Source organism: Podarcis vaucheri, assembly GCF_965113315.1.
Source record: "Podarcis vaucheri genome assembly, chromosome: 17".
NCBI classification, from domain to species: Eukaryota; Metazoa; Chordata; class Lepidosauria; order Squamata; family Lacertidae; genus Podarcis; species Podarcis vaucheri.
This window is the reverse complement of record NC_138755.1, coordinates 15,393,634-15,418,750: the sequence shown is the minus strand read 5'-3', so window position 1 is coordinate 15,418,750 and position 25,117 is coordinate 15,393,634. Positions and strand designations below refer to the sequence as shown.

The 25,117-nt window shown below is 46.3% G+C and overlaps 1 protein-coding gene and 2 long non-coding RNA genes across 3 annotated transcripts; 2 read left to right on the top strand and 1 right to left on the bottom strand.

The window, feature by feature from the left end:
- Nucleotides 1-428: 428 nt before the first annotated feature.
- LOC309522397 lies at nt 429-2,281 on the bottom strand. The gene is made up of 3 exons (XR_014215087.1): nt 2,080-2,281; nt 1,152-1,597; nt 429-521 (listed from the first exon to the last, which is right to left on the bottom strand). It is a non-coding gene; the product is annotated as an uncharacterized lncRNA (long non-coding RNA).
- A 120-nt stretch (nt 2,282-2,401) lies between these two features.
- On the top strand, nt 2,402-24,098 carry ACER2 (alkaline ceramidase 2). The gene is made up of 6 exons (XM_082205200.1): nt 2,402-2,921; nt 12,487-12,601; nt 13,872-14,013; nt 15,360-15,497; nt 17,560-17,697; nt 19,407-24,098. The coding sequence occupies exons 1-6, from the start codon at nt 2,814-2,816 to the stop codon at nt 19,591-19,593; spliced, it is 828 nt and encodes a 275-aa protein (XP_082061326.1). The 5' UTR covers nt 2,402-2,813; the 3' UTR covers nt 19,594-24,098.
- LOC309522193 lies at nt 14,367-15,342 on the top strand. The gene is made up of 2 exons (XR_014214965.1): nt 14,367-14,673; nt 14,869-15,342. It is a non-coding gene; the product is annotated as an uncharacterized lncRNA (long non-coding RNA).
- Nucleotides 24,099-25,117: the final 1,019 nt, after the last annotated feature.

Below are 25,117 nucleotides of genomic sequence, written 5' to 3'. Positions count from 1 at the left end.
ATGTTGCATAAAAAAGGCTGCCTAGCGGGTCAGTCCTTGGTATATCTAGGTAAGCCTGGGAACAACTGCTACCTGCAACGCCTTGGAGAACCATTGCCAGGCAGTTTACAGCTGAGATAAGGAACCCGAGGGGCTTGCAACCTAATTCTATGCACTCTAGAGATGGCAGAGAGAGACTCAGATTGTGGGGAGAGGACTCTGCAATCTTGCAGTGCAGCAAAGACTGCCCACTTGGCCTTGACCAGGTATCAGCTGCAACTGCAAATTGATTTTTCCTATGGGTCAATGGAAGGGAAAAGTTTTCCCACCTCTGTTTCAAACAACATAGATGAACAATTGCCTGACTCAGGGGCACACGGTGGTGGCCTGGGGGTGGGTTAGTGTGCGTGTGGTGGGGGGAAAACAATGGCAATGGTGGTGAGTTCCTCCACCTTTTTTCTGGAAGAAAAAGCACTGGTTGTTTTCAATTAAAAGCTTTTCATAGTTAACAAGGGGACGTACAACATTCATATGAGTCCTTTCTACATGTTAAGTTGTGAGTGAACATATCAGACGACACTGTTAGGATATTTCCGTTCCACCTTAAAAGGGAGCAGGCTTTGTGAGTATTTCCTGTTCACAGGATGTTTTTGTTGTGTCTTTGCTTTCGTTTCTCTCTCTGTGCCAGAGACACTGAAGCAGGCAGTCATGTTTTCTTTGTTCTGATCAATGCTGAATAAAATTGTAAATAATGCTCTCCTGCGTGCATCTTTCGCTGTGCATTATCTGCTGATAGAGTGTGCATCGGCTCTGGAATGTGGCAGGCTATTTCTGGAGCTCGTGTCGCTAATTGCTGATACTGCGTGTCTACGGGAGATCAATGAACGTCCGGAGGTGGCTTGGGGGCCATGATGGACTTTGTCTCCCTGGCAGTATCCCAACAGACACAGCGATTCTTCAAACAGCTCGTTTATTCACAGGCCAGAACAGAACTGAACTGAAGGGCTCAGCCAGCCTGCTTATATAGAGCTCCACTAGAATGCAACAGTAACCATTTTCTGTAACTATCCAATCACTGAACGTCACTCTGGATCCCTTATTTGCATATGTGGACCTGAACTATCTACAATATCCCCCTGCTGGCCCAGGGTGAGAACTTCAGTACATAACACTACAGATCACTTCCATTTGGTGTGAGACACCTGCTGCTACAAACGTTGTGAAGAGGGGGAAGGGGGCAGAAAGAAGAAGTTGGGGGGCAGTGACTTTTCCTTCCTTGGAGGTTTTCAAGCAGGGGTTGGCCATGGATGCTTTAGCTGAGATTCCTGCACTGCAGGGGGTTGGACTCGATGACCCTTGGGGGCCCCTTTCCAACTGTACAATTCAGCTCACATTTAAATAAAACAAGACCTGGCGGCATATCTGGGCAACGGCCGGGTTTTATACTTTAAGTAATAAAGTAACCTTATCTCCAATGCCTTTCTTATTCCCTGCACCCCAAGCCTGGGCGCATCCTGAAACCTGAAAGGCCCTTTCACTTGCCTCTCTGCCGGGCCTGTCCCATGACTGCGCAATGCAGGCAAACTGCCTGGCTCCGCAGCCGCCATCTACCCTTTTCCTTCTGAAATATACTCAGAGTCGCAAAATAAAAAAATTCTTTCCAGTAGCACCTTAAAGACCAACTGGAAGGAATTTTTTTATTTTGACTATGGCAGACCAACACGGCTACCTATCTGTAATCAGAGTCGCAAAGTGATTTCATGCTCTTTATTCAGCTCATAGTGGTGAGGAGGAATGAATGAAAGTCCCCTCAAAGTATCTGCTTTATATACATTATTTACACAATGGGCTGCACATGATCGGCTAATTCTGGAATTCTACTGTAAGCCAATCAGGTTGTGGATTCACTTATATCTGGAGCATGATTGGGTGGTTCCTGCCAACCAATCATACTGCTGCATTGTTTTAGGACCAATCAGACTGCTGCATTCTGAATCCTATTGTTCTAGGACCAATCAGACTGCTGCAATTTGGATCCTATTGTTCTAGGACCAATCAGACTGCTGCAGTTTGGATCCTATTCAACTCAGTACATAACACCTTCCCACCCCGCCTTTGGATCCCGACCTCATCTATCCTGAGGAAGCGTTGGGGGGGGGGGGACTAAGAACTTGGCCCTGCAAAGCTTTGGGTGCGGTTTTTGCCATGAAAAGTCCCACGCGCTTAAAACAAAACTTTAGACCCATCCCTCTCCCCACTCAAAACAGAACAACAGGAACAGCGACGCGCGTTTGCTTCCTTCGAGAGGAGTCCGCGCAAGAGCAACAGGCTGCTAGACCTGCCCTCCCTCCCAAAAAATCCCCTGCTTCCCCCCCCCGCGCCGCCTTCCAGAAACAAATGCAAGTTGGAACGCAGCAGGGCGGCGGGGAGCGTAAAGCGCCGTGCTCTCCGTGGCGCACAGCCCTATCCGTGGCGCGCAGCTGCGTCCAAACGAGCCACGATGCATAGGATCGCTTAAAGGTTGTGGGCTAGACCACGTGATAAAGGGGCTCGGCGCAAGCCTAACGACTTTGCGCAGGCGCGCTGTGGGCGGGGAGGACGCGCCCCCGGGGGCCGGATCAGCTGGCGGGAGGCGTGCGCTCTTGCGCTTCCAGAGCCGGCGGCGGGGGCTGTTTTGGTGCGGAGTTGAGCAGGCAGAAGAGGGACAAAGCAGCAGCCGAGGCAGCAGCGACCAACCTCCCCCCGCGCGGATGCTGCTGCGCGGATCCTCTTCTGCTTAGGTTGCGTCGGCGTTGCGCGCGCCCCCCCATGTTCCTTGCCCGGGTCTGGCCATCATGACCACGCTCCGCTTGTGGGACCACCTGCGGGCCGGCAGCTCCGAGCTGGACTGGTGCGAAGACAACTACACCATCGTGCCCAGCATCGCCGAGTTCTACAACACGGTGCGTATCTCGAACTCAAGACCTGAGCCCGGAGAGGAGGAGGAGGGTGCATTTGGAAGCCGGGGGTGTGTGTGTGGATTGGGAAGTACGTGCAAATGCACGGTGGGGCTGAATACATGATGTTCACACGGCTCGGCTCTTTCCCTTCCCTGCCGCTCAATAACTGATTTCTCAACAAATGGTTATTTTTTAAAAAACAAATGCCACCGCGTCGTGGAAATGCCAAATGAGGTTCTGGGCGCAATCAGACTTGCAATAGGATCCTGGAGACCTTCAAGTCGGGCTCCGATTTCTGCTTTGGCACCGACTCGCGTGCAAGGCGCTGCATATCAGTTCTCAGCCTTGGTCAAATTGGGAAAATGACTATTTTGCAAATCGGGAAGAGGATACCCATTGTTGTATTTTAAAACTGCAGCTACTGGCGAATAGTTGTGTATATATTTTTTTTTTTATCGAAGAGAGAGCCTGTCTCGGTAAACAAACAGTTTCTTAAAGTAAAACCGACCATAGTGTATTCTAAGTGGTTGTTTATTATCCTGGTGGCCTTATTTTCAGACAACAAACTTATCTTTTTATTATCTGAATAGCTTGCAGATATAGGACTAGGGATCAGATCGTTTTCCTGGGAGCTTTTTTCCTTTGTTTTTCCTGGCAGAAATGCTTGTAAAATCAGAGAATCCCCCATAGAGCTGGAAAAAGTCTGCACTCCTTTGAATCCTTTTTGAGAGGAGCTGGGGTCATGGACTGTCATTTTTTCAGGCTGTTCAGATTGGAGGATAAAGCTTAAATTGCATGCAGTGGATTAATGGAGCAAAGCAGAATTTTCCATCTGTTATCAGCTTAAGCTTTAATTTTGCTTTAGAAAAGGTAGATCTGGATCTCTGGCTGATTTGCAGATCAGCAAGCTTTCCTAACAACTAAAACCCTGCAATTTGGGCATCTGATAGTTAGGAAACTCGAAGGGAAATTCTGGTACTGAACTGAGAGCAAAATTTCTGGCCTGATCAGGAGTTCACAAGCTTGAAGTCTGCCTTTCCCAGCTTTAGAAAAACAGCTTTCTCTCAAGGAATTAAGACTGCTTTCAGGGCTGATTTACATATTAACAAATTCTTCCATGCAATCAGCTCTGTGTAGGAATAATGCTATCTTGCATGTAGGTTTCCACACAGAGGACTGTGCATTCATGCAAAAATGTGGCCTGGATGCACGTGGTGTTGCATGCTGGTAACACATTAATTTAACCTGTTAATAAGTCTGCCCTCCCCCACAAAAAAACTAGCTTGCAAACTAACTAGCCTTCTGACTGCACACGCCTATGTTAAGTCAATATCATGTTTAAACAGTCTAAAAGAATAAGAATAATCTTTCTTCCATCTCCAAAAGGTTCCCTGCTTTTCTGGTCAGGAGGGATTCTTTTAAGTTATTCACCTGGTTTTCTGTGTCAATTTATGAGCCGGCACTTAATTCCTACCTTCACAATATTGTGGCAATGTGTGGAGCGGCCCCTCATCCCATGGGACAATTGTTGCGTACTTTCCTGCGTTTCTTTGAAAACACGCAAGCCGTGTTTTTCCACTGCAAGATCTTTAAAGCCGTTTGTGACCCAGAATAAAACAGTATCAAACAAAAATCCACATTTGAACGTAACTCCCCAACCTGCGTACAAATGTGCGCACACAGACGCAGGATAGAGGTAGCAACAACAAAACAGGCAACAAATGGGAGGGAAGAAATTGTGCTATTATTTTCTTTCCACCTGACTTCAAAACACGAGGCCACCTGGAAAAGGCCAGTGCGTTTATTTTCTCAGGATCCTGTTGTTAGGAGAATGTTGACACTTCAGCGCTTTAAAGATTGCTCCTTGCAGTCCGAAACTGTGCCTCCAGGGTGCAAAGATCCGCCCAGCGCCCCCAAATTTAGTTTAGCCCCCAAATTAATACCACCACACTTATAAGCAGTTGGTCCCTTACCTTTCCCGCCCCGACTTGGCCATAGTGATCCATGCGACGGTCACCTCCAGGCTTGACTACTGTAATTCGCTCTATGTGGGGCTGCCCTTGAAGCTCTCCCAGAAACTCCAGCAGGTGCAGAATACTGCAGCGAGGCTCCTCTCGCGGTCTCTGCCATGGGAGCATATTCACCCAGTGCTTTTCCAGCTGCACTGGCTCCCGGTGGAGTACAGGGTCAGATTTAAGGTGCTGGTTTTGACCTTTAAAGCCCTTCACGGCCTAGGACCCCCGTACCTACGGGACCGCCTCTCCTGGTATGCCCCACGGAGGACCTTAAGGTCCATATATAGCAACACCCTAGAGGTCCCGGGCCCTAAGGAAGTTACATTAGCCTCAACCAGAGTCAGGGCCTTCTCAACACTGGCTCCGGCCTGGCCCTCTGTCTCATGAGACCAGGGCCCTGCGGGATCTGATCTCTTTCCGCAGGGCCTGTAAGACAGAGTTGTTTCACCTGGCCTTTGGCTCAGAATCAGTTTGATTTCCTCCCCCTTTTTCTTTTTCCTTTCTCCTCCTATGATGAGATTGCTCCCTAATTGTTTTAATGTTGTATCTTAATCTTTTAAATTGTATTTTAATCAACTTGTTTTTATTATTGGTTGTTAGCCGCCCTGAGCCCGGTCTTGGCTGGGGAGGGCGGGGTATAAATAAAAATTTATTATTATTATTATTTATTATTATTGTTTGGGCACCTGCTTAGGAGAAACATCAGTCATGTCAAAGGTGCCTCTGATCCCGCTGCCTCATAGCGGCTCAATATAATACGTAACATAATATTTTGATGTAAGAGTTAATTTCGCGTGCACGGCGCCGTTGAGAATGACAAGTGATGGTGTGGCGCGTCTTTGGTAAATGAGCGCACAAAGTCGAAAGTCCTTTAGTGAAACAGTAGGTATACATTTCGGTAATACTTAGGTATATATGTACAGTGGTGCCCCGCAAGACGAATGCCTCGCAAGACGGAAAACTCGCTAGACGAAAGAGTTTTCCGTTTTGGAGGTGCTTCGCAAAACGAATCTCCTATGGGCTTGCTTTGCAAGATGAAAATGTCTTGCGAGTTCCTGCGGGTTTTCCCCCCCTTTCCCCCCCTTTTTCTAAGCCGCTAAGCCACTTATCAGCTGATCCAATCAGCAGATAAGCCGCTAAAAGCCACTAATAGCGCTAATCCGTCAATGGGCTTGCTTCGCAAGACAAAAAAAACGCTAGACGAAGAGAATCACAGAACGGATTCTTTTTGTCTTGCGAGGCACCACTGTATTTTGTTTTTCTAGCCTGATCAAAATTATTTATTATTTCATAACAGGTAGATGGTTAAGAGCTAGGGTGGCTTTAGCAGCGGGCGCATGGCGCTCCCCCCCCCCAGAATTCGGCACCCAGGTGCCCTGCACCCCTTGCACCCCCGGGGAAAGACGGCCCCTGCCTGTGACATTTTGGTCATTGGCCTGAGCAACAGCTTAACTACACCACTGTATATGAGTTGTCGTCTGAATGTCAGGCTGCTGTTGGTGTCAACTTTACTGACTGATTGACCGAGTGAATTGGGGATGAGCCTCATCATTGCCCCAAGTCTGAACTAGGAAGCAAGTTTTCGTTCCCCGAAGACAGCTTGCATAAACCCGGGCCGTGCTGCATCTTAAAGCGAATAGCAAGGAGGAATGAAATGGTGCTGTTGGCCATTGATGGGCCAGCAGAGTTGTAACCCTCCACTCACATTTGTTTATTATTTTATTTATTGAGATTTATAGAACACCCGCCATCGTAAGATCTCATAAGATGGAAACATGAAAATAAGTAAAACAGCAAAACAATAACCCCCCTTCCCACAGACACATTTGAAAGCTTTGCAAAAAGGTTTACAAAATAATATAAAATCCATGTATGAGAGTTCCCCAAAATAAGCCACGTGTGATAATGCTCTGCAACACATTAATTCTTTCTGCAATTCCTTGAGTATAATCCACATACCTGCTGGGCATGTTTTATAAGCGCAAGGGGGCTTATTCGGAGCAAATGATTTATACATGCCCCTCACCTCACACCCATGTGTGCACTCGAGAAGAGTGATCCACCTTTGCTCCCATTTTACAGATGGACTACCGAGGCCGAGTGACTGATCTGAGATGCAGGACTGATTCTTCTTACCTGCACCTTATCTTCACGTTTGCACAGGTGATGGGTTAGGATACCGGTTGAAGTCGTCAAGAGTTTGCGCCCAATAGGTTCTTCTCATCACTTATGAGCCACAGGAAGTAACTGCATTTCCAGCTAGACACCCTGAGGTTGTGTGCCCTAATTCTGTCACCGGGGTTTTTGAAAAGCAGGCAATCCACAAGTGAAGGATTAGTTTACCTGAATTTCAGGTGTGTCGTAAGACCTGTAATATGTGATCTAATAATTTTCATTCCAATCCACTTCATCACCCACCACAGACATAATAATCCAGTAATGTCCCCAAGCAGGTTTATTATTATTAATCAATCAATCAATCAATCAATCAATCAATCAATCCACCCATGGGCTCAGCAGGATGCTCTGATGAGGACATACTTTGAACGTCAAGGTTTATTTATTTATTAAATTTTTATACCTCCCTTATACCCGTAGATCTCAGGGCCATTCACAACATAAAATCGCAATATAAAAAACAAACAGAAAATACATAATAGAAACAAAAGACAAACCAAGAATCCCCCTTTTCACAACACCTTTTCAAAGGGCTTCAGATGACAATCAGTCCAAGGCTTGGTTGAAGAGGAACCTTTTTTGCCTGGCACCTAAAGATGTAGAATGAATGAGTCTCCATGGGGGAGAGCGTTCCATATTTCGATTTGGGGTGGGAGGCGAAATATCATTATCAATTTTTTTATTTGCATACCGTCTTTCTACCTTACAATACTCAAGGCGGTTTACAAGCTGAAGATCTAGCAATCTAATGCAATACAAAAATGTGATAATAAAACAAAACTTTAAAATAAGCAACCTACATCAAAAAGAAACATTCAACAATTATTAGAGTAGTATAAAATAATAATATCAACAAATAAAAGGAAAAGGTTGATATTTCCTCTCCCCCCCAAAAAAAAAAATTCTAGTGACAGCTACTTTTAGAAAATAAAGTCAATATTGGGAGATCTCTCCCAAATGATTGGATCTCTCAGGCTCAGCTCCGCCATGGATGCCCTTCTGATTCCAAGAGGAGAGAAAAAGTTACCTCTTTCCTCACGGCCGTTTGCTGGTTGCAATTAAGGAGCTGAAGTGAATATAAAGTAGGAGTGCTTTTCCCTCCCCCATGCAGCCCAAATTAAGGATTATATCTTGTGCTTTGAAACTTGAAAAGCAACTCAAAAGGATTCGCTCTTCTCAAGCAACTGCCTTGTACCGAAAGTAGTGGGGTTTAATCTTTACAAAATAGGCTGCTTAGTGCTTTCCGTTCCATCTGCAAGGCTGTTTCTAAAGTCAAGCGGAACTGGGTGGAAAAATGCGCCTCTCTCTTCCTCCTTCCTTTCCCTCAATGCCCCTGCCCCATGCCCAGTGTTTCTGAAATTTTCCCTGAATGGAAGAAAGTACTCTGTCAGTGAAGGCCTCCCATTGTGTGCTAGCGCTGGGCGATACCTGGTTTTCAACATCGTGATAGATCAACATGGTGATAGATCACCAGCGAAACATTGCAATATACCGATATATCATGATGTTTGAAATAAGGATCTAGCTATGTACAGTGGTCAAACTTAATCCGTTCCAGAAGTCTGTCGCAAAACCAAGGCGTGCTTTTCCATAGAAAGTAATGCAAAACGGATCAATCCATTACAGACATTTAAAAACAACCTTTTAACATGAATTTTACCATCTAACAAGACCATTGATCCATAAAATGAAAGCAACAATCAATGTACTGTACTATAAACTAAATAAGACAGTATTGTAGATGATAAAAATTAAAATTATTATTTTTTTTCTTACCTGCACTGATGATAGTCATTGTTTGGATGGGGGGCTTTTATCCATTTCCGCAGTCGCACAATCAATCAGTCAGTAGCTGAACTGGGTTCCACACAGTCACAAAAATAAATCAACAGAAAAATTCACAAAAATGCAAAATAGCAAAAACAAAAGCAGCAAACACAATCCATTCCAGAATTCGGATATATTGCCAGGTCAAAAATTAGGAAATCATTATCACAATATGGACTTCAAACTGATTTGGGATGATATATTGACATATTGCCCACTGGGCTCTGCTGAATCTGTTGATGAAGAGAGCCTTACGCTGTTTCTAAACACTCCCAGTGTTTGCAAGATACAGTGGAACCTCTGTTTTCAAACGTAATCAATTCTGGAAGATGGTTCAACTTCCAAAACGTTTAAAAAACTGAAAGAGAAAGCCTCAGTTCAATAGGGTAACTCAAAATGGAAGCTGCGTCGGACGTTCGGGTGCTGAAAAACGTTCGAAAACCAGAGCATTTACTTCTGGGTTTTTGGCATTCGGGAGCCGAAATGTTTGAAAACAAGAACCGAGATTTGACTCTGCAAAGCTCCCTGCCAGTCAGCAACACTGTGTCTGGGAGAAACTTGCTCTTAGCTATCTCTCTGTTTCACTGCGGGGCTGGTTTTCTACTTGCAGGGCATTCAGGGAGGTATTCCACTTAGCATTTGCCCCCCTTCCTGGTTCCGTTTATTCTGCCCCCTCAGAACTTTTGCTCCCCGTTGCTGCGTCCATCAGAGAGCTGGCTCTTAGCTCCTCTTCCATTGGTCTCCTGGAATCGCAGAGCATAGAATCATAGGATCGCAGAATCGGAAAGGGACCCGAGGGTCATCTAGTCCAACCCTGCCATCTCAGCTGAAGCATCCATGACAGACAGCCATCCAACCTCTGCTTAAAAGCCCCCAAGGAAGGAGAGTCCACCATCTCCCTAGAGAGGCAGCTCTTACTGTCAGAACGTTCTTCCTGATATCTAGTTGGAAATCTCCTTTCTTGTTGACCTCTTGATGTGTCCCAAACAACAAGGAAGGGGTGTGGTGGGGGTTCTCCACCCACTCCCTCCTCCAACACAACAAGGCTGCCCCCAAATTAAAAAACTAAAGCCAACCGATTCTTTTGTCGTAGAGTTTGGATTTGATATCCCGCCTTTCACTCCCCTTAAGGAGTCTCAAAGCGGCTAACATTCTCCTTTCCCTTCCTCCCCCACAACAAACACTCTGTAGAGGTGAGTGGGGCTGAGAGACTTCAGAGAAGTGTGACTAGCCCAAGGTCACCCAGCAGCTGCATGTGGAGGAGCGGGGAAGCGAACCCGGTTCACCAGATTAGAAGTCAACCACTCTTAACCACTACACCACACTGGGTTTGAACTATGGCCGGCTCTCCCATGAGGCAAAGTGAGGCAATGGTGTCACGGTCCGAGTCAAAGTCCCGGCTGAGGACGTCGGGACCGGGGGCAAGATGGCGGGGTGGGAGCAGGAACGGGGGTCCAGAAGTCAGGAAGCCAGGAGTCCGAGGGTCAGAGAGCCGGGAGTCAAGAAGCCAAGGGTCTGAGGGTCAGGAAGCAAGAAGTCACGAAGTCAGGGGTCCGAGGATCAAAAAGCAAGGAGTCAAGGAGCCAAGCACAGCAAGGCAGGGAACGTGTTGCTGTGGCAAAGAGCCGAAGGGAAATGCTGACCTTATACCCCTTCCCGGCTCTTGCCACCAGGTGCAGCGAGTTACCTATCAGCTTCACCTGTGCGGCCGCGCCTTGCCTCTTCAGAACAAACTTAGGAAGGCCCCAGTCCTGCGAAGTCCTAATGGTCACAGGGCCTGGCTGCTGCACGCACTCCACTCAGGCTGCAGGATTCACAGGGACAGCCGATCTGTCTTCCAAGGAATGCATTGTCCATTGCTGCTGTGGTGACAGTGACAGGACGCTCCTTGCCGCCTCTATAGCAGCTTCTTGGCCATTAGGAGGCACTGCTGGTCTCCCGTCACCCTTGTCCCCATTGTAGATCTTTATTCCTCTCCTGGCAGGGTGGGCGGCCCCGTTTTGTGGCTCGCCTCAGGTGACAAAATGCCTTGAGCCACGGGAGGAGCCGTGTTGCCCTGTGTTATGCCAGGACCGAAGTGCTGGCTCAGACCAGAACGTCCCATGAGTTGAAGCCAAGTGACTTCTGCTCAACTTACTCTTCCTTGCATTTGCAAGTCTTTCAGTGCTCTCGGCCAGAGGAAGAAGAAGGAGAAGAAGGAGAAGGAGGAGGAGAAGAAGAAAGGGCATGGGTTCCTCAAAAGAGGAATTCAAGGAGACCGAGCTGCAAGTGTTTCATAGCGCTTTCTTTCTTCTGGCTCAAAATTGGGGGATGCCCGCACATAGCTGTCATCCATCTCTTATTTAGCGGGAAACTCCCTTATCCCAGCGCCGTGTCCCACTGCTGTCCCTTATTGAAGGTGTTCCTTAAATTTCCTGGGTTTCATGCTCGCCCGGCTCGGGAGGGAAGCAGCGGCTCAGGGTCCTCCGCCGCGCGCGAGAGAGAGCGCTGGCACCGTCGTCCTGGCGCGAGGAGTTCCATCGGCCCTTCCCCGCCCAAGAGGGGGGGGAGGGAGATAGACTCTCGCTCACGCCGCCCGCGAGCCAGTAGCGGTGGTGGCAGCTGAGGAGGCGGCCTGAGGGAGGAGGAAGAGGAGGGGATGGGGAGGGACGCAGAAAGGCGCCGCTTCAGCGGCCGCCGCCACGCCACAACCACCTCATGCCAGATTGACAGCATCTGTCAATACTATGAATGTATGTTTACAACAGCAAAATCCCTTATTTTGGCTGCTGATCCCTTATTTTCGAGGCTGCTGGTCCCTTATTTTCAAATCTGTAAGTTGACAGCTATGTGCCCGCAACCCAGTCGACCTCTTTCATGGCCACCACTCCTGGTTTTGTGGTTGCAGCCTTGGCAGTGGTCTTCCAGGGACCATACCTGTTGGTCTCCACCATTTTCGTATTGTGTCAACATGAGTGTGATGTCTTCTCCAGGCAGTTGAGAGCACTGCATGTCCTAGAAAGAGTTGATTCAGGCAAAGTGATGGTCTAAGTCGTGCATGGCATGAGGTCTCTCTACACCATGGGTAGGCAAACTAAGGCCAGATCCGGCCCAATCGCCTTCTAAATCTGGCCTGCGGATGGTCCAGGAATCAGCATGTTTTTACATGAGTAGAATGTGTGCTTTTATTTAAAATGCATCGCTGGTTTATTTGTGGGGCATAGGAATTCATTCATCCCCCCCCCCCCAAAAAAATATATAGTCCGGCCCCTCACAAGGTCTGAGGGACAGTGGACCAGCCCCCTGCTGAAAAAGTTTGCTGACCCCCGGTCTACACTTCTATCTCAATTTGTGAATCAGGGCAGGGATGGAGTCTTGGGGGGTGGGGTGGATGTTTTTATTTCTGCCTCCTCTTATCCAGATATTTGCCTGGGAAAGTGCTAAGCTTACTCCGTTGTGCAAGATCCCTCTCCCTCCCCTAACGTCTTTTGTTTCGGTTTTGTAAAATACCACTTTATTTAATCATTCCTTTCTGCTTATTTAATTTTTTTTCCCGTTTCCCCCCTTAGATAAGCAACATCTTATTTTTTGTTTTGCCACCCATATGTATGTGCTTATTCCGACAATATGCAACCTGCTTCAACAGCGGAATATATTTAATATGGACCCTCCTTGTGGTGGTTGGTAAGTCCTTCTGTGTCTGTCCTATGTGACCTGAAATTCTGAGAAATTGTATTTATTTATTTATTATTTGAAAACAAGGTGCACCGGGGTGGGGGTGGACAACAGATAAGGTGCTTGGAGAATGTGCCCGAATTCAGAAGTACAGTACACTCCCAAAATAAAATATTGGATGTTGGGTGCCATTTTGAGCCTCTCAGTTTCCCCTGCTATGTATTAAATAAGGTAGTTTTCCATTATTACGAACATTGTGGGATAAGTCATGGTGCTTCCAGTTGGATTATTATGCTGGGATGGCTTCTCCTCAAGCCGACAAGTTTTATCCACCCTCCATTTAATCTGGATTTAGCCTTTCTGGCAGAAATCCAATAAGTATAAAGAAGTCTGTTGCCAATGACCCATTTCTGCTAATATGCAGATTAAGTCCCTGTCTGTAAGCATTGAGGTTGGTTTCGGTTCTGGTCTTAATGGTCTTGAGAGGAAGGGCAGTGCGTATTATTTTACTTACCTCAAAGAGTAGTAGGCCAGCCCTGTTTGCTCAGTCAGGCCCTCAACTACTCATCCGCTGATTTCCTTTTTGCACCTTCATATATATAGATATCTATTTCAACACATCCTCACAGTTTCTCAATTAAGTTCTGCAATGAGATAACTGACTGTGCAAACAAAACCCCTCCCCACTGAAGTCTCCCACGAATAAAGGTAAAGGTAAAGGGACCCCTGACTATTAGGTCCAGTTGTGGACGACTCTGGGGCTGCGGCACTCATCTTGCTTTATTGGCTGATGGAGCCGACGTACAGCTTCCGGGTTATGTGGCCAGCATGACTAAGCCACTTTTGGTGAACCAGAGCAGCACATGGAAACACCGTTTACCTTCCCGCCGGAACAGTACCTATTTATCTGCTTGCACTTTGACGTGCTTTCGAACTGCTAGGTTGGCAGGAGCAGGGACCGAGCAACGGGAGCTCACCCCGTTGTGGGGATTCAAACTGCCGACCTTCTGATTGGCAAGCCCTAGGCTCTGTGGTTTAATCCACAGCGCCACCCGCGTCCCCCACTCCCACGAATACTTACTTAATTTTGAAGCTTTTGGGAGTGGGTTTCGATCTTCAAAATCTAGCTCTTCGCCGTGTGCTTGGTTGCTTGCGTTCAATTTTCAGGCGCTTGTCTGTGCAAAGCTGCCGGGCTGTTGTTGAATCTTGCCGAGAAGAGAAGACGACGTTTGAACTGTGCTGTAATGACCTCTTGATTCTGTATGTGTCCCCCCTCCAGGAATTGGATCTGTCTACTTCCACGCCACGCTCAGTTTCCTGGGTCAAATGCTTGACGAACTCGCTATACTCTGGGTTTTGATGTGTGCTCTGGCTCTGTGGTTTCCCAGAAGATATCTTCCCAAAATGTTCAGGAACGACAGGTAATGTCTCTTAAGCACTGGGGTGCTGGTCCCGAGGGTTAACGGTGAGGTCTGAGTCCAGTCCGAGGTCGAGGGTGCGGTATGGAGGTTGTCCGTCAAAGCTGTAGCTGGGACCCAGGCAGGGAGTTGGGCGAGGCAGAAGAGCAGGACAGGGTGCAGGCAGGAACAGGCTACCAACAATGTTGCTCCCACAACCTGGGACTGGGGCTGGCCCGGTCCACAGGTGACTCGCCTCTCCTGGCCTGGAGGTAAGCACTCCTCCTGTGGGAACTTGGTTCCCTCCGCCTCTCTGCCCTGAGCCTCTGCAGCTCAGGAGAGGCTGGAGGGTTACTGGGCCCAGAGGCAACCTCAGCTTCCCCTGACGGGGCTGAGAGTGGAGCACCTGCAGGCAATGGGTCCTCCATCACCTCAGGGGCCAGAGCAGACTCAGCTGATGCCTGCACCTGAGGATCCAGCACAGGTGAGGACCCTTCAGGCTCAAATCCCAGCCCCGGCTCAGCTGGTTCTGGAGGCGGGGACTCCTGTGCAGGCTGGGATTCCTCAGGTTCAGCCTCCGAGTCCGAATCCCAGACCATCACAGCTGGCCTTTAAAGAGTGGGCTGCATTAATAGCACCGTGCCCTTCTCCTCGGAAGAGGGCAGGAGAGAACCAGAAAGGGCTGTAACCCAGAGATTCTGACATCACCTTTAAATTTGCCATCTGCCAAGGCCATAATAAAAACTAGGTTGTGGGATATTGAAAGCCAAGAACTAACAGTAGCAGCAGAGAAAACATGTTCCCCTCTTTATTTTCAACTTCCTTGGGCACATGAAACTAACACAATTACCTTGAATTTCTGCTTAACTCTCAAGAAAGATGGGCATTTTCTCTGGCCAGGTTTAATTCAAATCCATCAAACCTCCTTTGGGGAAGGTTCTCAGGCAGGGTGGAAGGAGAAAGACCTTGCCCAGGTGAAGACCACCTGGTGGAAACCCTTACACACATGGTTCTCAATTGTAAACTATATGCTGATCTCCGTCAGCAATTTCTAGATCAACTCTGTATCCCCAAATAGAAACCAGAGTTGGAGGTCATACATTTTCTATTACTGGGGAATGATCAGGAGCTCACCAAGTTAGTGGCTAAATATCTCCATTTGGTTTTTTGTCGTCAAAATACACTCCAGACGTCTGATCTCCTTGGAGACCAAGAGATGTGACCATAGACTGTTCTGCCTCCTTTCTTTTAGTAAATGTTTTGTGCCACTGGGGAAGTGGAAATTCTGTATTGATTTGTTTTGGAAGTTTGTATGTGATGCCAATAAAAGGTTTAATGATGCTGACTCATTTTTTTAAAAAATAATCCAGGGGCCGATTTAAGGCAGCAGTGGGCATCCTCTCTGGGGTCACCACCTGCCTCGCCTTCATTAAGCCTGCCATCAATAACATCTCGCTGATGACGTTGGGTCTTCCCTGCAGTGCCTTGCTCGTCGCAGAGCTGAAAAGGTGGGTGTCTGTCGCTGTGACAAAATAAATCTGTTTGGATGCCTGCTTACCATTTGGAGCGAACACCTGGGCATGTGCAGGGCCGAATTTAGATTTGATGAGGCCCTCAGCTCCTTAAGTTAATAGGGCCCTTTCTATGTCCAGCTGTCCTATGTCCACAACAAATTGGTGCTGTTTTTTGTGTTGAGTATATGCTATATGGTAGTTGATGGCCCTAGTAGGTATCTCAAGCCATTTACACATCACAAAACTTGTATTTTATTAAAGTAATTGTTGAACTGGAATACATTAAAGAAGAAGTATATTAATAGTGAAATGCAGTTAAGAAGAAGTATATTAATAGTGAAATAATTATTAAGCTCTACCTTAAAATGATTTTTTTATTCATAACAAACTTAATAATGCAAACACATTGGCATTTGGCAATAACAAAAGTTCCATTAGAAACACAATTTACACAGACTAATTATCTAGCCTCTAGAAACTTGCTATAACATGAAATAATAATAAGTGAAAATATATGATGCAAACTACTAATAATTATAAATATCAGAATGTAGGCACCCTATATATAGAAATGAGCAAACCAGTGATATTTTAGGGAGGAGGATAGCAGGCAGGGCCCATGACTTACATCATAGGAGCATACACAACACAAAACACAGTTGCTGTATGTAGGTTTTATTTTATTTGCTTTTTATCTTATATTTTGGAAATGTACATCCAGGTTTTTTCCCTTTTGGGGGGGGGCAAGAGAGTGGGGCCCTAAGCTACAGCTTGTTTAGCGTATACGTAAATCCGGCGCTGGGCGTGTGACTTACCTGTGGGCAGGATGGCAGAAGCACACCTGGAATTAAGACACAAAAGAGCTTAAATATTCCCACGGAAATCCCAAGCATCCAGACAGGAGCTGTTTTGGGTGGACGACTTGACAAGGTGATAAATGGTTCTGTAAATAGCCTGGGTGCATTATAATAACTTCTCTCCCTTAGGGTGGCAAAACAAAATATCTTGTCATGTTGAAGAGGTGAGGCAGGCTCACAGTTTGAAAGCTGCCACCTGGGCCTTCAAAAGGGGCTGTGAAGAGGGATTATAATTTTTAAATAATTTATTATTAATACCCTGTCCACACCCCCCCCCCCAATTTTTTAAAAATACCGGCTATAACTGCCTGGCTGTTAGGTAAAGGTAAAGGGACCCCTAAGGTTCAGTTGTGGCTGACTCTGGGGTTGTGGCGCTCATCTCGCTTTATTGGCCGAGGGAGCCGGCGTACAGCTTCCGGGTCATGTGGCCAGCATGACTAAGCCGCTTCTGGCGAACCAGAGCAGTGCATGGAAACGCCGTTTACCTTCCCGCTGGAGCGGTACCTATTTATCTACTTGCACTTTGACGTGCTTTCGAACTGCTAGGTTAGCAGGAGCAGGGACCAAGCAACGGGAGCTCACCCCATCGCGGGGATTCGAACCGACAACATTCTGATTGGCAAGCCCAAGAGGCTCTGTGGCTTAACCCACAGCGCCACCCGCGTCCCAGCGCCTGGCTGTTAGTCACCATCTGAATGGTCTCATTTATTTGGAAACCAGAAATACCAGTGGAACTGCGCTGGGATGAGAACCCCTCGGGCAATGTAGGGAAGTAACTCACCCTAACTTACCGCCGATCCTTCTTGCAACAGTGTTGTGGGAAATGTAGGAAGACCGCTTTAAACGGGATCATGCGATCTATGGCATTCGCTCATGCCATGAGTAATGAAGGCCATCAGCTTGGATGCTTCTAAAAGTGGCTTAGATTTTCTGTGTTTAGTTGTAAGCCTTAATTTGCGCTTTTGGCTCGTGGCTTTTTCTGGGCCACATGCTTGGTTTTTTTTTTTTTTTAAAGAGTGCTTTTAGACGAAGCCCTTGATATTTGTTTTCATGCCATGACCTGCCTTGGGGCAGGGGGTGTATGGAACCGTTGCCCCCAAATGTACAAAGCTTATCGTCTCTTAGTTTTGTTCAGTTCTTAATCTTGGGTCAGATGTTATTCCGTTGCTGTGCTTTTAATGATCTGGCTTGGCTTTCAGATGCGACAATGTGCGAGTTTACAAGCTGGGACTATTTTCTGGCCTCTGGTGGACTTTGGCTCTTTTTTGTTGGATCAGCGACAAAGCATTTTGTGAGATCTGGTCGTCATTCAACTTCCCATATTTGCACTGCGTATGGTGAGTCCATCGTGTTCGGATTCCAGTCCTTGCCACAATTCGTGCTCCCCTCTCTGCCCTCTGTTTCCCGGTGTTACATCTTGCCATATTTGTTGGATGAAGAGACTATATAGAAAACTCAGACCACCCTTCACCAACATCAGGGGTCCCCAAACTAAGGCCCATGGGCCGGATAAGGCCCAAGGGACTCGTTTATCTGGCCTGCGGCGACCCCCGCCACTTCCGGGTCGGAGGAGCACCGAAAATAGCTTGTGCGCATGTGCAAGCATTATTTCCGGTGCACATCCGGGTCGGAGGAGGCCCGTTCACATGCGCATAAGCTATTTCTGGTGCTCCTCCGACCCGGAAGTGCGCTGGAAATAGCATGTGCGCACGCGTATGGGCACGCGCTCCCCCACCCTCCGGCCCACAGTGTGATCGGCGCTGGAAACACAAGCTTGAGGCACAGTAAGTTTGCTGACCCCTGACCAACGTTGTACCTGCCTCCCTGATTCCCATCAGCCCCCCCCAGCCCTACACACTGGAGGGCACCGTGTTTGTTAAAGCTGGTCTGAGTTCTCAGTGTAGTCTGAAGGCTGATCCAGACGCTACAGACATTCAACTCTGTTGTTTTTACAAAAATGCGCGTTGGGAGTGAAAAATACGTTTTGTTGCCTTAATGCTGAATTTCCATTTCTAAGGAAACAGCCCTGTGCTTGGGGCAAATCTCATCTTTTACCTGCCAAAGGTCCCTGGTTCAGTCCCTGACATCTCCTGCTTCAGCCTCATGATGTATCACCAGCTGAACATCGTGATATAGTGATATAATTCACTATATTATTATTATAATTTATTATTTATACCCTGTCCATCTGTCTAGGTTTCCCCAGCCACTCTGGGCGGCTCCCAACAATATTAAAACCACGATAAAACATTAAACATTAAAAGCTTCCCTAAACAGGGCTGCCTTCAGATGTCTTCTAAAAGTAATCTACTTGTTTATCTCCCTGACATCTGATGGGAGGGTGTTCCACAGGGTGGGCACCACCACCGAGAAGGCCCTCTGCCTGCTTCCTTGTAACCTCGCTTTTCGCAGGGAGGGAACCGCCAGAAGGCCCTCAGAGCTGGATCTCAGTGTCCGGGCTGAATGATGGGGGTGGAGACGCTCCTTCAGGTATATGGAAATGCTCTTTCACGAGGCACTGGAGTGAAGCTTCTGCCAGTGCCAAGCGCATAGAGGAAGCAGGCAGCCTGCCTGCTCAGCCGGAGAAGGAAGCAAAGGTGATGGCCTGCAGGGATGCCCCCCCCCCCTTCACTGGCATCTCTGGTTTCATTTATTTGGAAACCAGAGTTGCCAGTAGAACTGCGCTGGGATGAGAACCCCTTGGGCAATGTGGGGAAGTAACGCGCCCTAACTTACGGCGATCCTTCTTGCAACATTGTTGTGGGGAAATTAGGAAGACGAAATCACACGGGATCATGTCATCTATGGCATTCGCTATGGCATTCGCTCCTGCCATGCGCAGTGCACAGAGATGCCAGCATTATACCGCTGGGTTAAAACCCCATTGTGATTTGGCCCTCAGTCCGGCCCTGGACAACGTATCGATACATCACCCAGGCCTAACGCACAGTCCCTTCTTTTCAGAATTGCAAGGAATATCAGTTGCACGCTGGTGGTGAGGAGCAAGCTGTACTCACCCTCCTCCGTTTCTGTTCTGTCGCCTCAGGCACATCCTCATTTGTATCGCTGCTTACCTGGGCTGTGTGTGCTTCGCCTACTTCGATGCCGTCTCAGAGATCCCTGAGCAGGGCCCGGTCATTAAGTTCTGGCCCAGCGAGAAGTGGGCGTTCATCGGGGTCCCTTACGTCTCCCTCCTCTGCGCGCACAAGAAATCGCCCCTGAAGATTACATGATGTTCGACGGTTCTAACCTGCCGGAGGAAGAGAGGCCAGAGAACGAGACCTGTGCCTTTCTTCCTCTGTCTCTACAAACTGTGGTTCTGCAAAGGGTGTAATCTGCGTCTGCACGAGGGTGTAATCTGCGTCTTCCCTGCCTCCCACTCCTCTCTCTGGCTCCCAAGCAAAGTTCTTAGGAGCGAGCAGCAATGGCAACTCTTTTGCACCCCTTCTCTGTGGTTTTGGCAGAACTGGAGTTTTTCCCCCATTAGAAGTCTTGAATTATAGTACTGGCAATGTTTTGCTGTGTGCATTTTGCATAACGTTCTCTAGCTGGAACTAGACATCGTGGGAGATGTGTGGTTGTTGTTGAAAAGGCGCCAAGCTCTTTTCCCCCTTCCTCAACCACCTACCTCCCCCCACAATGTGTGGCGTCTTCCACAATTAAACTCTGCCTCCCTTTTAATTGGCTGCCAGCTGCTCTTGCAGGGCGGGGACTCCCAGAATGCTCTGACATCACAGCATGTCAACTTTGACAATGCCACGCGATTTCCCATAAAGCCCAGCTCCTGACAAAACCCCTCCAATCAACTCCGAGAGAGTATTTATACAGGCAATCTTTCGTTGTGAAGTAACCACAGGATCCAGCTGTTACTGGAGGCTTTTGAAAGGTTTGCTTTGTAGTTCTATCACTATCACCTCTCTCACAGACTTGGGAGGATATTTATACCAACAGCATTTTCAAGGACAAAATATATTTCTGGCCAATCTGGTCAGAAGCTGTTGGGGGTTTTTTTGGGGTGGGGTGGGCAGGGATTCACAAGGAAATATGTTTTGAGAAGCCGGCTTTTCTTCTCAGTTGCTTGATTAAGTAGTTTGTAGCCTTAGCACTGAGACTGTTCTGCTCTAGGTCTCCTCCTGTTGTACTACAGTAAACTCATTCTCACTGGGCATTGCCAACTTACGAATGGCAGCTGGGTCTGTGCTGTGAACCTTTCCCTTGTTGATTTCTGCAGATCAGACCGCTGCTTACGGCATAGGAACAGGCCAGTCCAGGCTGCCCCTATCTTGTGCACTGTCCCCCTTACTTGGCAGTGTGATTATCTAGTGGCCACTTGCCATTAGATGCCACTTGAAGGAAGAAAACAAAACTCACATGCATCTATACGATAATCTTCATTGTCATTGTCTCACACAGAACAACAGAATTGAAAAATCTACATAAAACATTCAAAACCCAACAAGCCTGCTATCCCAGCTATCCCAACCTGGTTAGCCCCCTAAAAACTCTGATACCCCCATTTTTAAATACAATATACTCCCATAGAGACTCTTTACACTGTGTTTAAAACCAATATTGCATTTGGGTAGAAACTGTTTCTCAGGCGGCTAGTCCTAGTTTTTATAACCCAGAAGGCAGAAGCTGAAAGAGATAATTTCCGGGGTGCGCACCATCCTGCACTATCTCTGCAGCTTTCTTTTCTTTCTTTTAATTTTCACAATATTATAAACAAACAAACAAACACACATAAAACAGACAAACATAATTCATAGCCTTATTGAAATTTACAGTTATTAATTTTGTTAAGTGACTTCCTCGCTTCCCCTTGGTTGAATTTCATTGCATGTCCTTTTGGCGGTTTTCCAAATCCCAATTTTTATGAAATTTAACTTAAACATTAACATCCTTCACCTTATGGAATTAAACATATTAATTCATCACTTAACATAAATAAAATCCTTAGCCCATTAAGTATCTGCAAACTGTTTTCAGTTAATTTAACTTAACAAATTTAACTAAATCATCATTAAATTTATTCCACTCTTCCTGATACTCCTCTTCCTTCTGGTCGCGGACTCTTCCGGTTAGGTCGGCTAGCTCCGACTATCTCTGCAGCTTCTTATGGCACCTGGAAGCATAGATTTGATCCCAGGTGGGAAGAGTGAACACAATTATTCTCTCCGCAGTCTTTACAACCCTATTCAGAGGAAGGAGCTTTTTTCCACTTACCTTTTTGTGATGTTCATCTCCCGGGCTTCCGCAGAAGGCCTTGAACTTGTGCAAATTCGCAGTTGCCTCCTCGGATCCTCTCTCTTTACTCAGGACTACGAGACTGGCGGTGTGGAAGACCCCTCGGGAGAGATGTCTCCAGTCCATTGGCGTGACTGCATTGCTCAACCACCATCTTAAGCAGAACTGTGGCACTTGGTGGTGGAGGTGGTTTGGCAGTGCCAAGGGTTTGGGGGTCCTGGGACAGACCTTTCTCCCCCCCCCCGAACCTTCACCAGTTGGAATGCTGGCTGCCTTGTGCAACCCTTAGACATCATGTGTTTGTCAACGACCTGCTGCTTTTCAAGTTATCGCAGCAGAAATCTGGGTTGAGTTGGCAATGGAAGTGGAGAAGTGTTGGCAGATCAGCCATAGGTGCTCTTTATAAGGTCGGGCCTTTGAGGGCAGTGTGAATAAGGTATTCAATATTAGTCCTACTCAGAGGTGTCCCATTAAAACCAACTGGTATTACTAACTTAGGCCCATTCATTTCAGTGGGTCTACTCTGCGTGAACTCAGTTGGGCTGGAAAATGAGATGGTAGGTTAAAAGCTCTAAATGCATGAAAATCTCTCCTTCCATTGAGAGATTTGAATTGCAAGATCTAAGAATGAACCTTCAGATTCCGATCTACTTGCTTGAGCTCTGAGCTTCACCCTTATTATTTGGGGCTGTTTGTCAATCTATGACAATAAACAGACTAAAACACTGTTAGGTGATTGTGGGCAAGGAAGCAATTAACCAATTAAACACTTTGTTATTATCATATAATTAACATATATGTATATATCATGATGCACGCTTTTCTGGCTGCTGTTTCTGTTGAGACATCTTGGCCTTGATTTTTAATAGATTAATCCCCACCAATGAAATAAGATGTTAAAACAAATAAAAATAAAATAAAACCCACATTTAGCTAATTGTGCCCCAAATACTGATTGAAATGACTGAACATGGCTTTATTATCCCACCTTCAGTTCCCTTTTGGTAGCAACTGAATAATGCATTGAGTTCTTGGAAAGAGATTAATGCAACAATAAGCCACCAGATTTTTTGAAAAACCAATTTACCTTTTAATCTGCATTTAAATCCCCGGCTCTTTGCGAGCAAATAAATGAACTCTGAAAGGTTGAAGTTTAGCTGTCAAATATGGGGGTTTTTTGCCACATGTTGCCATGACAGAGTTTTAGAGAGCACTAATATTCTGGCACCTGTTTTAGTTTTAAGGAGGTTGCAGTTTCGTTTCAACAACAGCGAAGACTGTGGTTCACAAGCTGAATTCATAAAAGCTGTTTCAACTTTTAGGACAACATGATGCAGATGTTGCATGAGCCATTGGCACAGTCTATAACATCTGACCAGAAAGCATGATGATTAATATAGGCCTCAGAGAAACTAGCTGCTTTGGAGAGATACATCATATTTTTGGGTCCCAACTCCAGGCATAACATACCTTGTTCTAAACTGTATTCTAACCAAAATAAATTAGCTTTTTAAGTTTACCCAGCTCCATTTAAAGCTTAATGACAAACCACTTTCAATGTTGTGTAGGTGCTTCCTGCCTTCTCCCTTCACAAGAACTAGGAAACAGACCAGGTAGCCTTCCAGTTAACCATAGTTTCCTGATTTGTCCAAACCATGAAAAATTATGGCTAACACTTTGAAGGAGCCGGGGTATTAAACCACCATTTGAAGCTGGCTTCAAGGCCTGGCTTGGGCAGAAGCTACTCACTAACCATAGCTCCCCGGTTCCAACAAAGAGCAGTGGAAGATGGCTTGGTTTGTTTTCTGATGTACACAAAAGTTCATGCTCATTGGCTTATTAAGCTGAGATATGGTCCCTCTAACTAAATAAGCTGAGAGCTCAAGCTTGATTTCTGACGGGCCACCTAACTGACCCAGGTGGTACCTTCATGCTTTGCTGTGACAGGAGCATAGCTTACCTCGTGGTATAGAATGGGCTTCTGGCTCAGAAAACCCATGGCAAGGCCCATTTCAAACCAAAAGGCTTTGTCTCTGGCTGACCCCAGAAGATTTTCTTGCAGAAGAGCCCAGATAGGAATGTGCACCCCTTGTTCCTATTTCTTTTCTTTGCACTTCTCTTTGCTCCAATTTATTTGATGTTTATTAGGGTTTTCTGGGTACCACCTTTTGTCTTTGTTTTTGTTTTTAAGCTTGGGAAATTTGTGATAATACTCCGGTACAGTGTTAACCCTCAACGTGTGTTTTGGTTTTCTGCGGATGTTAAAATACACACACACACAAACCATATACCGTGAATTGCTTAAGGACTCAACGTGACTCATGGGATGGTACCACTTGACAAGAATGCAACTTAGCTAGCGTTTTAAAACTGAGAAAGTTTCATGTAAAACCTAGCAAGCTTTTAATTCCTTTGTGTATGATTGAGTAAAATGTTCAGTGTTAAATCTTCTTCACTGTGTACTGCAATAAAATCTTTTCCTTGGAACTTCTTTCTGAAAAGAATGGGTTTAATAGAGGCTGTGACGGAAAGATCCGTTAGCAATTTCCATTGCCATCTGTAGAACAGGGAAGCCAATGCACTGCCCCTTTCTGTAGCCTGAAACAGGCTGAAATGTAGATAGTTCTTCTCTCTAATATAGTAGGTGTCCTTTCCATTACAGAGATGTAGTATTTCAAGCAGTATTAATGGAGGTAACTGCAGAGGGGTCAGGCAGAGGTTACCGATAGGTTTGCAGAAAGCTCTGCACTTCTTATTATTTTTTCTGCAAAAGGGGGAAAAAAAGTACTTGGAAAAAATTAAACGTTTTTGTAAAAGTCACATTTTTTTCAGTGTTTGGAATTTTGCTTTCAGACTTTTTATTTTGACCCACTTTGGAACTGGGTAAGGCTGGTTGGGAATCGTGAAAAAGTGGAGAGGGAAAGAATAAACAAACATTGCCAGAACTTCTTCACATTTATTTTTTTTAAGGCGTCAAATTCCTCATCCCTGAAAGCCTGCCTTGGATTTGCTGTAACCCTTGGGATAAATGTTTCATCTGCTTCCTTGAGGACTAGAACCCTGTTCATATTTTGTTTTTTATAAAATTAACACTGAGAAGTTTTCCTTTTACTCTGCTTTCTTAAAAGTACATTCCTGCATTTGGGACTTACATAATAGGAAGCATGTTTTAAGATTGAAGCTAAAACATACATTTAGTGTGCAGGATTCTAGTCTGAGAGAGATACGGTGATTGCTCTTAAGAGTCTGTGTCCTGGTGTCCTCACAGGCTACATGCCAATTTAATGCAAAGCGTTGCTCAAAATTCATATGTTTTGGTTTGCTGTATCAGTACAACTCTTCTGCTGGAAGAGGTCTGCCAGTCTGAGGTGAGCAGAGGCCAGGCACAATGTCTCTCTGTGTGTGCATCAAAAAGAAGAAAAGCAGAATACACCTGGGGGAGAGTCCTCTTCACAGTATTAAGTTCTGAATTGCTTTCAAAGCCTGTAAATCCTCTACAGGTAGTATTCT

Coding starts and splice junctions, on each gene's coding strand:
- ACER2 (XM_082205200.1), top strand. CDS start 2,814: ATGACCACGCTCCGCTTGTGGGACCACCTGCGGGCCGGCAGCTCCGAG. Junction 2,922..12,486: donor TCGCCGAGTTCTACAACACG/GTGCGTATCTCG, acceptor TTCCCCCCTTAG/ATAAGCAACATCTTATTTTT. Junction 12,602..13,871: donor GACCCTCCTTGTGGTGGTTG/GTAAGTCCTTCT, acceptor TCCCCCCTCCAG/GAATTGGATCTGTCTACTTC.